General features: G+C 39.9%; 1 protein-coding gene across 6 annotated transcripts in view; it reads right to left on the bottom strand.

Annotated features, from left to right (window-relative positions):
• LOC138983689 (acyl-coenzyme A thioesterase 10, mitochondrial-like) overlaps positions 1 to 15,865 on the bottom strand; it is a 150,205-nt gene that overhangs the window by 74,362 nt on the left and 59,978 nt on the right. For all 6 annotated transcript variants that reach the window (XM_070356979.1, XM_070356978.1, XM_070356981.1 and 3 more), the window contains 2 exons: positions 8,244 to 8,336; positions 6,365 to 6,468 (listed from right to left, as the gene is read on the bottom strand). In XM_070356979.1, coding sequence (XP_070213080.1) covers positions 6,365 to 6,468; positions 8,244 to 8,336 — 197 coding nt within the window. The remainder of the gene's footprint in view (positions 1 to 6,364; positions 6,469 to 8,243; positions 8,337 to 15,865) is intronic.

The following is a 15,865-nucleotide window of genomic DNA, read 5'->3' as shown; positions in this document are numbered from 1 at the left end:
ATAGCAGACAGCATAGAAAGAAGGGCATTGGTACTGACAGATGACTATGGCATGCATGCACACCTTTGCAGGTGAAATCAAAACCAAACACACCCATTTGAACGAGTATTACTCCAGAGTGCACAGACTTGTGTCACACACAAAACCAGTTAGGAAAGATGACCTTCCTCACATCCATGCAGCTATTTCTGAATACATGGAGTTCCTACAGAGGTTACTGAGCTATGCACAAGGTGTACATGATGTCATCCCAAAGCAGCATATACTTGAAGCCCATTGTGTAGATTTTATGGATGAGTAGGGGATGGGGCTTGGTTTGATGGGTGAGCAGGGCAGCGAAAAAATACATTCTGACGTCAACAACCTGAAACGGAGAGTATGGGGCTTAAAAAACAAGAAACAGCCGCTTCGCCAGTTAATGAAAGAGCAACAAATTAGGACCTCACCGATGCTGCTTGACACCCCGCCAAAAACAAAATCCTAAACAAGAATGATAAAAAGACATTAAGTTGTTAGCAGCTCCAAAACAATGTTTTTTGTTTGTTTGTTTTTCTTCTCAAAATGTACATAGTGTTTTTGTTTGTTTTTCTTCTAAAAATGTACATAGTGTTTTTGTTTGTTTTTCTTCTCAAAATGTACATAGTGTTTTTGTTTGTTTTTCTTCTCAAAATGTACATAGTGTTTTTGTTTGTTTTTCTTCTAAAAATGTACATAGTGTGTGTGTGTGTGTGTATGTGTGTGTGTGTGTGTGTGTGTGTGTGTGTGTGTGTGTGTGTGTGTGTGTGTGTGTTTGTGTGTGTGTGTGTGTGTGTGTGTGAGTGAATGTGATCCCGCCGGAAAGAGTGTGTTTCAACTCACAATTGAACTGTTTATTTTGAAATTACGCTCACTCTATTCCATTAAAGTGCACGTCATCTTCTTTTTCCTTAAGCATCTCAGAAAAATAACAACCCTAACTGTTGTGCTGTGTTTTGTTTCGTTTTGTCTGTTCTGTTTTGTTTGCAATGATGAAACAAACGTTAAATTGTCGTCGGATCGACGAGTTTTGTTTCCTGTGGTATACAAGTTTGTGAGAACAGAAGTGAAAACAGAGTCTGTGTTGAAAAACTTCCAAATTAACTTGTGTGCTGCTATGGGACTACTGATGTATGGCGCTGTAATGATACCAGTCAAAAGTCGTGTATAGGAGTGGCCGTCAGGTAGGCTTTTTGTTTTATTCACATGCAGCTAACAATTTGCATGAACATGTATTGAAAGACCGTTTGTTCTTTATTTTATATTACAGACATTACATGCACTATTTTGAATTATATAAACGCAAAAAAAATTTCACATGCGCACCATACGCATGCCTATACTGTAATATGTATGTAAATACGACTGTACAGTAGTCCCTTCCATTTCCGGCCCTTTCGTGGGCGTGAACCTGCCCGGAGCGGCCAGCTTTCCCATGACTAATGAGTTTTCCTTCTATAATTGACTCTTAATGGCCGTTAACCTGTCTGACGCGGTCAACGGTCACTGATTTTTGCCCTAAGGTGCCCCTCTTACTCGACAGGAGCGGCCACTTAACGGCCACTTGTCACTTTCGCGGGCGAGCGCCTGTGGCTCTCCCCGCCCACCCACCTGCTATCTGGCCGTTAGAAATCAGCACCTGTCCACTTTCTATAACTGTTAACACATGTATCGCCTGTTAATAAAGCTGAAGAGTCAAACTCAAACTCAAGATTGTTTTTGTTTACATTGGAGTGTGAGCGATCGCATGCGCAAACTGTAAATACAGACATGCGCATACATGTACATTTACGGCAGTCACTTCGATCGATCACAGCTGATGTGAGTTTGAAACACTTGTTTATCTGACACTCAAATACATATATAATAATCCAAACAACACACATAGAAACATACGAAACAATAGCTTAGCCAGGACAATCGAGTTAAACACGCAAATAATTAAGATGTATAAACGAAAGCAAAACTAACAGAGACAATGAATCGGCGGCTCGTGGATGATCGCTTTCTTTTCTTCATGAAAACTTGATCGTGTTTTGGGGTTTTTTTTGGAGGAGGAGGGGGCCTGTAATGAACGGCCACCTGATATTTGCGGTCACCTTTGCAATGACTAATGGGTGACCGGATATGGCAGGTACTACAGTAGTGTATATACTCTGTTGTTTGTATATATTTTGTAAAGTGTTGTACATATATCAGTGTACTTAGGGATTACCTTGGTCTTTTTTTTCATTATTTTGTGTTCTTTTATTGTGGCACACTGATTCAGATGTTTTGTTTACTGTACGTGTTGTCTTCTGTCCTCTTATAGATTAATTGTGCCGTGCTTTGAGATGTTGGGTTTTCTGTTGATTTAACTGAAGCATCTATGTGTTTTTCAGATCTGTAAAGTAATTATGTACTTGAATATAACTGACAAGTAGTATCCTCTGTGTTGTCTTCTGCTAAATATTATGGCGCTTCGCGGAAGTTCCGGATGTTAAAGTGCAAGCAGGTGTTTATTATCAGCAGCTCACAGACTGATTACCAGTACACAGCGAGCGAGCCAGCTTTCGGCATCAGCTTATTGCTGTGTTTGCTAGCCGCCCGTGGCGTATTCAGCATTTCTTAGTTCAAGCGCCAGTGGCAGTGTGTGGGAAAGACAGAGAAGGGGGAAGGGAGAGAGTAATAGGCGGGATGGAGGTTGCTTTGGCGAGCTATTTTTAACTCCAGCTGAGCGTGCATGGAATAGAATAGTGTGCGTGAGGAACTTGTCTTAGAATTAGTGTTTTGAGTGTTATTTTTTTCCAATCTAAATGCTGTGTTTGGTAGTCTTTTCACACGGTGATATTCTCCAACAGACAGTGTGTTTCTATTTATATAATGCAAAGTGTTTTAGCCTTGTATGGCATGGAATTTGCATGCGTTTGCTAGACTATATAGGTTTGACTTCCTAAATCCAACGGTTTTAATCTGCTTTAACAAATGAGTATCTATGATAACTAAATAAAGTATGATGACAAACGGAAGTCCGGACTCCTGACACAGGAGAGCTGGGCGAAGCAAACACCTCGCTGATTAAAATTAATTTAATTATTTGGCATACTTTTGAGCAATAATTACAGGTGTTCCTAAATTACAGTTCAGCAAATGTCCTAGAACTTTTTAAGGTCGAATTGGCCGGTAAACTTTCCAAAATGGCGTCTTAGGTGTAATATCTTTAAGCTTTAATGTTAAGTTTATTTGACCATTAGAGTTTACAGAAATCTTCTGTTTGATGCCAAAGTTCCATTTGACCTAGGTAAGACAAGAGGCGAAGCCTTCAAGGCTCACGTAAGAAATCGACAAACAGTAACACAAACTCAATCACTCCGTCACACATACACACACACACACAGTAAGCATTGGTGACACTGTGCAAGAAAGAGAGACACTAGATCTAGATCTGTCTGTCTGCATGTAGCCTACTTACAGACACGACTGCCAAATAGTCTCGGCCCGCTCAAAATAACAATGACCGAGACATTCCTTCGCGTGACGTCTAACCCTCTTACGCCATAATGTGACGTCTTCAAATGACGAAATGTTAAAGTTTCTACCACAGACATACACACGCACGCACGCACGCACATACGCACATACGCACGCATGCACAGACAGACAAAGTTACGATCGCATAGGCTACACTTCGTGAGCCAAAAAGTAGTTAGCTTAATTACAAGGGTATCTTTTTTTTTGGTGCCCACACTGTTTCACTCAGTCATAATCTACTGCTAGCTTCTTTTCTGTGACTGAAATTTGTTGTACAACTGACAAGGACTCAGCACCCAATATAAATAAGAAGCGACTAGTACATTTTGGAAAGGTCCCCCGAAAAATGTGCAGTTTTTTTTCTTATTCAATACTTGTGTTTTTGTGTAACTCATCATTCACAAAAAAAAAATTGTTGGGAAAAAGCTGTATACTTGTACTATATAAGTGCAGGTGGTCCTGCTTTTATTTTTTCTTGTAATATGCTCCACTGGGAGAAAACCATGTACTGGCATTAGGTGCTATCGTTTCACAAGGAATAAATGGTAACATATAGGATGTTTGAGAACCCATACTTTCAAAATGTGACTTTATTGCCTTTTCGCAAGTTTTAGAGGTGTAAAACTACTCTGTACATAACATTTAACAAATTTAGGTTGTTTTAAGGATAATTTGTGTGTTGGAAATGCCTCAAAATGGGGCGCCAAGTTATTCCCCCCCCCCCCCTCCCCCAAAGGTACTGCTTTCGCACCTGTTTCCCTGCCCACATGGACTTCCTCTTGCCCAAAAATGACTGCAACAACAGCACTGATTTTTGTATCATTTAACAAGACTTGTGACAAGAAAAAGGCTTTACTATATTTTTTTCATAAAGGCTACTTCTGGACAGTAATGTATATAATGTTTTTGTGTGTATTTCTTTCTCTGGGGACTAGGGACTACAAGTAATGGGCGTGTATTCATGTGCCTTAGTTACAGTCAACCATAACAGGGCTTAAGAAAGTTGAGCTTTTTCATCTTTTTCTATTAGCTGCAGGACCCTTGGACAATAATAAACTGAAAATGGGCGCTTCTTGTTGACAACTATCATATTAGTAGATGCATTTCCTGTAAGTGCACTTCTTGTTGGTGTTTTTCAGTGTATATAGGTTACACACTCCGAGTTCTGAATATTGTGCATATTTTCCCTAGGGTCGATTTTCAGGTATTACCGAGCCTCTGGGAAAATATGCACGATATTCAGGACGAGGTGTGTAAGCTTTTTATCCCTTTACTCCGACGTTTTCATTAAAAAACACCACTTTTTGACACAAACTCTGTGAGTGCCTGTTTTCTGCTCATCAAACCTTCCGCGACCGCAAATCGTGTCATCAAATTCATGTGCGAAATGAGTGCCTTTTGTCTTTTTGGTAAACGCGCCATAAAACGTCTGCTTTTGTATTCAGTCTTCTATAGTGGTTAAGAAAACGAATAACAGTTATTTCTAGAGTGTTGAAATGAAATTGGAAATATTATTTTGCATTCTTGGCTTCTCAGGCTTTCGTCCTACCTGCAGACCAGTACACCCGTCATGTTTCTGAGATTGTGCAGTTCAATGCATTTGATACTGTGCAGTTACCGGCCGGTTTCAGTCGGTGACCCAAGTTGGTTGTCAGAGGCATTCGCCAAAAAGACTGCGTGTGTGATTTTACAAGCGATGAGGATGACTGCTGAATTTGTGCTTATTCGAGCTGTTGTGCTTCAGTGTTCAAATTTGGATTACTTACTTCTTCAATCGTCATTTAGGTGAGCCTAATTACTTTGATGTCTGTCGTTCAGTCTTAGGCCAGTAAGTTATCTGTACTGTACTGCAGTAGTTTTTGTTCTGCTGGTCTATTCAATGTAGGTCTAAATCTATCTGCCTGCATGACCTGAACACCGTTGTTTACTTTAAAATTAAAAAATAACACACGCAAGATCCGACCTTCTTCGCTACATTTTATTTTAATCGTATCTCCAACTTTGTAAGTGGCAATTTCCATGTTGTTGGTCAACTTGATCAGTAGCCGATAATTCTGTAGCAAACGACAGATCTGCAGCAGACGACAGATCTGCAGCAGACGACAGATATGCAGCAGACGACAGATGGGACGAACCTTGTTCTGTTGAACCAGATTTAGCAATCAATGGTCTAAAAGCGATAGCAAATGAACAAAACTGTAAGTTTCATTTTTATTTCGTCGCTCAGGATTTTGAATCAGGATTTTGTTGTCAGGATTGATCTAGTATGAAGCGTACTAGAGTTGTGCGCCTTGAATCACTCGTCTCTCTCTATCGCTCTCTCTCTCTCTCACCGCTTCGGCCAACTCATAATCTTCACTCAGCTCTTTTCATCCCAGCAGATTATGTGTATTCTTTGTTCTTTTCTTTATTTCTTCAATGTTAAAATGTTTGTAGATCGTTAGCCAAAGGTGAGTTCGACTTTTATACCGCAGAATATCTCAATCGTTTTGCTGAAGAAAGTAGTCCCGGAGTCAACGATAAATATGCAGATGACCTCTATAAATTATTCAACTGTACTCTGAGATCAAAGACAATGACCAATGACAGGTGAGATCAAGACTCGGTGATGATGGATTATCCATATAGTCTTAACCATAGATTATCCACAATAATCACCTCCTGAGCTAACAGAGACAAAGAGGCAGGTCATGGGACAAATATATATCTATATGTGTTTGTTTGTTTTTTTACCTACATAGAAATGTTCCAAGACAAACATTCAATCCAACGTGGATAAAAAAGCATTTTCTCTTTAGTTACAATGAATTACCATAATAAAATAGGAAAGTACTATAACCTGTTCCACAATCATGGTGACCTCCATGGAGGAGCGCCCAACCCAGGTCACATGACCACACATTCGCACATCCTTGAAAGGGGACAGGGCCACGCCATGCATGTCTGAACACAAAACACGTCATTCAGAACATCTTGAATTTAGTACAAACATGTACACGTACAAACCACAGCTTTGATATGTAGGAGTTCTTCTTTACTTGAATTAATTTGGACTTTCCATTCAGGTCTAACTGGGGGTGTGGGATGGAAGGGCGTAAAATATGACGCATCCTTTAAATTCCAAGAGAGTAAACGTTCTTGTACACAGAGTAGACAGTAGATGAGTAGAGTAAGAGCAGGCAATAGGTGCCAGCCAGCTAGCAATACATGTATTATCCAATTTTTCTTGAGAAAAATATAACTGCCTGATGGTTATAAGCAGACCAGCTCTAATGCAATGTTAAACTTTCTTCATTGGATGATGCAAGAACAGTGACTAAACGGGTCTAATCATCATGAACAATACAGAATAAATTCCTGAAAACTCTTAACCAAACAATTTTATAAACAATGGGTCAACACAAGTGAAACTTACCTACTGTACTTTTAGGACTAAGGCGCAACTTTTTTCCTCAACTTTTACCCCTGCGCCCTAATATTGACCGCGGGTATCACCTTGTGTATGGCTTAAAGAAGAGTACAGATGTACATTGCTATACAAAGAAAGGGAACAGTCCCTCTCTAGTGATATGCATGTTTCTGCTTCTATGACTTGGACAAAGTTTTCTCTCAGATATCAACGGCCTCAGTTTCATAGTTCTTCTTCTTCGTTCATAGGCCACATTCACTCATGTTTTCGCACGAGTGGGTTTTTACGTGTATGACCATTTTTACCCAGCCATACGCCGCTTTCGGGGGAAGCATGCTGGGTATTCTTGTGTTTCTATAACCCACCGAACTCTGACATGGATTTCAGGATCTTTTCCGTGCGTACTTGGTCTTGTGCTTGCGTGTACACACGAAGGGGGATAAGGCACTAAGCAGGTCTGCACATAAGTCGACCTGGGAGATAGGAAAAATCTCCACCCTTAACCCGGCCACCAGGCGGCCGCGGCCGAGATTTGAACTCACGACCTTCCGATTGGGAAGCTGATGTCTTATCCACTAGGCCATTGCGCCCGTCAGCTTCATAGTTAAAACTCTTGTCATAGACCAGGGCTGAGGTGCACGAAGCGAAAGTAGGTAGAGAACAAACTGTAAGGTCTGATTCCTTGAAATCACTACATTAATCTCACTTTCAACCAATCAAACACTGCGGCTGGCTCCCGTTTGAGTGGTAACTTTCTTGTGCACCTCAGCCCTGGGGTCAGACGGCCAGTGGGAGTAAACTAGGGCAGGCACCTGGTCTCAGCTGAAAATATCGTCTGATTGACCTGTGGTCACAAGGCTAAACAGCTCTGAGCATGCAGACTCTTTAATCTCACCGCACATTGGAGAAAAAACTCATTTCCACTCTGCATACTTTCTTTGACTTGTGATCAATACAATGGATGCGCCTATTGTGTGGAGCTTTCTCATTTTAAACTTAAAAGTGGGTGTTGCGCCTTTTACAACTAAGCTTCTTATAGTCCCCAAAATACGGTACTTTCTACAAAATTAGACGAAGAAAAGGAACAAATTGTAAGATTATCATGTACGAATGAACTTTTAAACTGTGTTCCATCTGCTGCCATTTTAAATTCTACCAAGTAAAAAAAGTCGACAGTCTTCTGGTGCTAAAGCCGTTAGTCATTTATATAGGTCATATCATTCATATCAACAAACTAGTGCACAAACACTGTGCCAGAGTAGCAACCTAGTCAAGATGAAGGCAAAAAATATGATAGAAAAAGTATTACCAATACGATCAACCAGGGCTGTCACGGTCGACAGAGGTGATTTCATGTTTTGTCCTTTGCTGGGGTCTTGGTTGTGTGTGTAACAAATCAAACCTGAAACCATTCAACAACAAGCAAAGTACAAAACTTGTAGAATTCCGACACAATATATCCTCTGTGGTTAATTTTAATCAACAAATACTGTGACAGCTAGTAGCCACACGGGATTTAATTGAATGTCCTGCACTGGGGTCTTCAATTGGTTATGGATGTAGCACAGCACAGCTGATTGTTTAAAAAAAAGAAAGAAGCTAGAACCACCCTTTTTAAGTTGTACAAAAAAGTATCTTTCACACTTATTTACATTCTTTATCCTATCTCATCTTCATATACAAAGCTCAAATTCAATCTGAAGCAGACATTTCCTGTCTCAAGTGGCCTAGTGTGCTCATAATCTAACTTTCATATGAACTTGAATAAAACTTAAATATATATGCCCTCCAGCAACAACAAAAAAATACACAGCATGTTTTTTTTTACTGACAAATTTATAATAATGTAATAATCATAAAACAAAGATAATCGCCTAAAACCTTGTTCATTTTGCCTTCAAAGTATGTATGATTCAAAAAGTTTAATCATTGTGTGTTGATCTGGGAGACGTTAGAACAAGGTATGGAATAAAGTCAGAAAATTGAGCTCTTTTCTCACTTTTTTAGCGTCTGACTTCAGAATAAAAAATTAAAAAACTCCAAAATTCCATATGATCAACAACAACCAAAAAATCAATGAGACTATGATTTTCACCAAAAACATGTTCTCACAAAATATTAGATCAGTCGCTGTCTCAGCGGACAGAATCAGGATCAATATATGGTTGAAATTCACATTTTTGCTGTTTCGGAGAGAACTATGCTTCATTTACCTTATACTGCCTGCATTTAGTCAAAATCATCCTAAAAATGTTAAATTTGATTTTATTGATACCTACTATTGATACAAAGCGTCCCTTTCTTGTAAACAAAGGCCTTAAATACTAGCTGGCAGCACACAAGCGAGGCCACATTGTCAAACTGATTATATGCAGAACCCCCGCTTATTATACATCTTTGGAAAGGTCAAGGACTAAATTTTGATCTGGTGCACCGCAATCATAACGGTTGTAACAGCCAAAAACCCCAAATTCTTTCTGGTCTCATTTCTAAGCTCTTTTATACTATTTCTCCCCCTTTAAAAGCCATTTCTTAGCAAGAATAGTTCACTCTTAGTAGGGACAGACCGTTCATTACAGAATAGGTATCTCTATTGAACCACTGTTTTACAGAACAGAAAGAACAGCCTCGGCTGTTAAAATTCGTGGAATGGCGAACATAACACATGTATCCGACTTTTGCTTCGCCCTTTCAGCCGACCGAAGATTTCAGTAACTACGGCCTATTTATCCAAAATATGATGTACTCATATTATAGGTTAATACATGTATGTATACTTATACAGTGGAACCCCCCATTTACGACTTTGAAAAAATCATGAAAATAAGGTCTTAACAAGTCGCGTGAAGCGATATAAAAACATTTAGTCAATCTGTCGGCATCAAACTAAAGATCAGCACCAAAAACCCGTGACTCACATGCTTGACCTTGACCTTTACATGACCTTGACCTTCAGCTAAACCTAGCAATGACATCATACACTAAGAACTGCTTTACACATTTTTCCTACCAAAATACATGTGACCTTGACCCAAGGTCAAGGTCATCCAAGGTCATGCAACACAAAGGTGCTTATTGGCTCTTTCTACCATGAGATATGGTCACTTTTAGTGGTTCACTACCTTATTTTGGTCACATTTCATAAGGGTCAAAGTGACCTTGACCTTGACCATATGTGACCAAATGTGTCTCATGATGAAAGCATAACATGTGCCCCACATAATTTTTAAGTTTGAAACAGTTATCTTCCATAGTTCAGGGTCAAGGTCACTTCAAAATATGTATACAATCCAACTTTGAAGAGCTCCTGTGACCTTGACCTTGAAGCAAGGTAAACCAAACTGGTATCAAAAGATGGGGCTTACTTTGGCCTATATATCATATATAGGTGAGGTATTAAATCTCAAAACCTTCAGAGAAAATGCGAAAATGTGAAAAATGGTCGTTTTTAAGACAACAATTACGGCCCCTGTGACCTTGAACTTGAAGTGAGGTCAAGTTGCCGCACATGTTTTTTGAGATCTTGTAACCATACACCATCAGGCCACATCAGGTGTTAATAGACTTAATAGTGTCCAAGAAAATCCAACATTAAAGTTTTCCGGACAGACGGACGGACGCCGGGACGGACGGACGGACGGACGACTCGGGTGAGTACATAGACTCACTTTTGCTTCGCATGTGAGTCAAAAATTAGGCAAGCAGTGGCTGACATACCAGTCAGCAGTTATTGATTGTCTCTCCTGAAGTGATATGGTGGCAACATGGCCAGATTTTGCAAAGAAATACACTATCACTTGTTAGGAAGCACTTCTGTTCCTTTTGAATTTTACAGGTGGGTTCTCATCTTGGAAAACCCACACCGCCAACTGTTGCTTCATCTTGGGTCCTATGTGTTTTCCCATGTTTGGTCTTCTGTTACGATGTCCCAAAGGCGAGGAAAGACATAAGACATAAGACATAAGACATAAGACTTTATTTCAACCATGTGCAGTACACTAGGGACATGTTTTGGCCAGAGTACAATCAATCAATCCATGCACGCCCTTCCAAACATCGCTTGCAATCTCAGTCACACACACGCTCACGCACGCCCGCATACATTCCCCACACAGAACCCACAACAGCACACACGCACAAGCATGCTCCTCCTTAACAAAACGTGTTTAACCATCAATTGTACATATGCGTAAAATAAACCTTCTTCCTTCAAATGTTCATAGCATATGGGTGCACCAGTCCACCCTACCCTGCGTTTGCTCTTTGCTAAGGTTATGGGGCACTCAACGGTCACAACATTTCCTTACATACGCAACAGCAGCCGTGAAATCTACAAGTGAGACTTCCCGATTAAATCTTCATTCTATCATGTATTTCAGCGTATATCATTTTTGGGTCTTTCTCAATCAGGGACTCTACCCCAGAGACATTTTCTGGGGTAACGATTGTTGCCATTTGACCACAACGGTCAAAGTTTTTTAACGTCCATGCGCCAGTAATGAACTGTCTGAACCACCTGAAAACATTGGCTTTCGGTGGAGATTGATTTCCAAAACTGTATTTTAAACTTAAAAAGCACTCTTAAAAACAGTTCCCCTGACAGTAGCCATAATACATCACAGCTCGAAAATCTCTTCGCAAAAGGTCAACAATGCTGGCAGGAGACCCGTGTACCGTGTTTACCTTCCTTAATGATATCGAGGGCTAATTCATTAACAAAAAGAGAAAATAAATTGGGCTGCAAACTTCTCCTTGTTTCACTCTGCGGTTACATTCTATCAAATCAAATAACTTGCTTCCACATCTGACACGTGCTAACACACAATCATACATACTCTGAATGGTCTTAAACAATTTTCCTTAAATATAATTTTTTTTCAAAATTGGCCAGAGTAAGTGCTTATAATTGCAGAGAGTGTGAACAAATGATCTATTGTGAAATAATCTTTCTGGAAACCAGCTTGGTGTTCTCCGAGAATATCATTCATATCAATCCATTTCTGCATTCGTTTGTTTAAAACAGAAAACTATATCATTTACTGCTTATATTCAACGGGGAAATACCTCAGTAATTATTAGGGTCGTTCACATCGCCCTTCTTGTGCAGAGGTAAAATAATTGCTTCGGTCCAGTTTTGTGGATATTTCCCAGAGTCAAAAATGCAATTAAACAATTTCACACAAAAATCAACACAAGTATCATTCAAATTTATTTTTATTTATTTATTTTATTTATTTACGAGGATTTATATCGCGCACGTATCTCACCACACAAGGCGACTCAAGGCGCATGTTACCTATTAATGCCGTGTGAGATGGAATTTTTTACACAATATATCACGCATTCACATCGGCCAGTAGATCGACTGCCTTTAGGCGCTGCATCCACCTTTCACGGCCTATTTGTAATCAATTCACTTATTATTGCATCAGGACCAGCCGCTTTTCCGTTCTTCAAACCTTGCATGGCTTTCATCACTTCGACTTTGGTAATCCATGATTTCCAGGTGTGCACCTTCCCTTCCCTCATTTACTTTAAGCACGTCTGGGTCAGACTCACTAAAAGGTAAACCCTTTTCAAAATTATCATTACACTTCATGTAAGACTTTTTGAAAATGACTTTGCCATTCCCCATTTCCGATTTTATTTGGAACTGTTGACTTTCGAGGAGCAATCAAATTAATTTGTCTCCAAAAATCTGCTTGTGACTTAATTGAATCTAGCAACGCCTCACATTGTTGCTGATTATACTTTTGCTTTTTCAATTCCAATAAATGTTTATACTCACGGCGTGCTTTATTCAATATTAATACTTTTTTCAAACATCTCAAACACTTCCTCACTTGTTTTCGTTTTACCCAACATTCATTATCAAACCATTTCCTTTTTCCTGCAACTAATTCCTTATCATTACTGACTTTTTTCTCCATATATTTTGCGCAGTCTCTTATCAGGTCATTAAAAAGTGATAGGGCTTCATCGACATAGTCATCCAACCTCTCTTAATGTGCCTCTTTTAACTTTTCTTCAACTGCAGCCGAATGAAGGTACTTAAAAACATGCTCTCTGCGCAATAACTCCCTTCAACTTCAGTTTCAAAATTCTGCAATATAAGTTCCAAAGGCATGTGGGATGACTCAATTTTGTCTCCCACTTCTAACGTACATTTTCTCATCATAAAATGAAACAAATTTTCAGACACAATAAAATAATCAACAACGCTACAGCCACTAACAGACAGAAAAGTCAAATGGCCTTCTTCGTCTCCTGTACAAATGCAATTTAGGAGTTGCAAACCAAAGGCTGAACTGACAACTCCAAGCGGAGGAGAGAAAAGAGACACATAAATAAAGAATGCCATATGCCAGTAACTGTTTGATTCTGTTGTCACGTATGTTGTGAACTGAATGGAGAGAAAGACATGTACAGTGGAGTCCAGCTATAACGAACATGGGTATAACGAAATCCCTCTTTTAACAAACTGCCATTGATTTCCCGGCAGACAGCCTTCTATTTCTTACTTATTACTTTGCGGCTACATCAAACCTTTTGAACTCATTTGCATAACGAACCCCTCTTTTAACAAACACGTTTTCATCGCCCCAGAGCCGTTTTGTCTCTAAAAGTCACAAGGCTACAACAAACTGATGTCAATGATTGTCTCCAAAGACAACAAGAGACTCACATGCTTGACCTTGACCTTTACATGACCTTGACCTTCAGGGTCAAGGTCAAATAACTAAACCTAGCAATGACATCATATACTAAGAACTGCTTTACACATTTTTCCTACCAAAATACATGTGACCTTGACCCAAGGTCAAGGTCATCCAAGGTCATGCAACACAAAGCTGTTAATTCAAGACATAGGAAGTACAATGGTGCTTATTGGCTCTTTCTACCATGAGATATGGTCACTTTTAGTGGTTCACTACCTTATTTTGGTCACATTTCATAAGGGTCAAAGTGACCTTGACCTTGATCATATGTGACCAAATGTGTCTCATGATGAAAGCATAACATGTGCCCCACATAATTTTTAAGTTTGAAACAGTTATCTTCCATAGTTCAGGGTCAAGGTCACTTCAAAATATGTATTATATACAATCCAACTTTGAAGAGCTCCTGTGACCTTGACGCAAGGTAAACCAAACTGGTATCAAAAGATGGGGCTTACTTTGCCCTATATATCATATATAGGTGAGGTATTCAATCTCAAAAGCTTCAGACAAAATGGGAACAAGAAGGGCAAAGCCCATACGACTCACATGCTTTACACATTTTTCCTACCAAAATACATGTGACCTTGACCCAAGGTCAAGGTCATCCAAGGTCATGCAACACAAAGCTGTTAATTCAAGACATAGGAAGTACAATGGTGCTTATTGGCTCTTTCTACCATGAGATATGGTCACTTTTAGTGGTTCACTACCTTATTTTGGTCACATTTCATAAGGGTCAAAGTGACCTTGACCTTGATCATATGTGACCAAATGTGTCTCATGATGAAAGCATAACATGTGCCCCACATAATTTTTAAGTTTGAAACAGTTATCTTCCATAGTTCAGGGTCAAGGTCACTTCAAACTATGTATACAATCCAACTTTGAAGAGCTCCTGTGACCTTGACCTTGAAGCAAGGTAAACCAAACTGGTATCAAAAGATGGGGCTTACTTTGCCCTATATATCATACATAGGTGAGGTATTCAATCTCAAAAACTTCAGAGAAAATGGGAAAAATGTGAAAAATAGGTGTTTTTTAGGCAACATTTATGGCCCCTGCGACCTTGACCTTGAAGCAAGGTCAAGATGCTATGTATGTTTTTTGGGGCCTTGTCATCATACACCATCTTGCCAAATTTGGTACTGATAGACTGAATAGTGTCCAAGAAATATCCAACGTTAAAGTTTTCCGGACGGACGGACGGACGTCCGGACGGACGGACGGACGGACGGACGGACGGACGGACGACTCGGGTGAGTACATAGACTCACTTTTGCTTCGCATGTGAGTCAAAAATGGGAAAAATAGCTGTTTTTTAGACAACATTTATGGCCCCTGCGACCTTGACCTTGAAGCAAGGTCAAGATGCTATGTATGTTTTTTGGGGCCTTGTCATCATACACCATCTTGCCAAATTTGGTACTGATAGACTGAATAGTGTCCAAGAAATATCCAACGTTAAAGTTTTCCGGACGGCCGGACGAACGGGGGGGACGGACGGACGGACGACTCGGGTGAGTACTCACTTTTGCTTCGCATGTGAGTCAAAAATACACAAAAATGCACAAACACAAGTGCATATCGCGTGATGAGCGAACTCTGAACAAACTAACAGCGGGAGGTGCACGGAACAGATCGAACCAAAACCGAAAGTTGTGGTAACGTCATGACATTTTGCGATGTACGTCAGCGAAGCTCGTGCACATGTCTTGCTAAAAACAATGGCTGACGAACATGGTTTCGAAATCTGGAACTGTTTTTTTGTTTTCTCCGATCCGTGACCGAGTGACGCGATATAGAACCACGCGTTCGTTTGAATCAATTACTCTCCTCAGGCAGTGAAGTCTCATAATTACTCAACACTGTGGACAGTCCGGAGTGCAGTTATGTCCCATGAATGAGCGAGTCAAAGTTTTATTGTGAAAACTGACGCTTTTCATGCACCTCCCGCTGTTAGTTTTCCTCTCTCTATGGATTATATTATGAAGCTGTTGAAAACATGCAGAGATTGTACTCTCCAAGGAAAGATCGATGGGACGATCATTTGAAGGTGATTGGGAAAACTTGTCTTGAGACCATTTAGGGTTGAAAACTCTACAGCGAATTACTGATATAACGAACTAAAATGTATCTCCCTTGAGATTCGTTGTACCCGGACTCCACTGTATGTCTTTGTGTCCGCAAGTGAAAGTCCAGTGAGTTCGTC

This window comes from Littorina saxatilis, linkage group LG13 (genome assembly GCF_037325665.1).
Source record: "Littorina saxatilis isolate snail1 linkage group LG13, US_GU_Lsax_2.0, whole genome shotgun sequence".
NCBI lineage: Eukaryota > Metazoa > Mollusca > Gastropoda > Littorinimorpha > Littorinidae > Littorina > Littorina saxatilis.
This window is presented reverse-complemented; position numbering and strand designations above follow the sequence as displayed.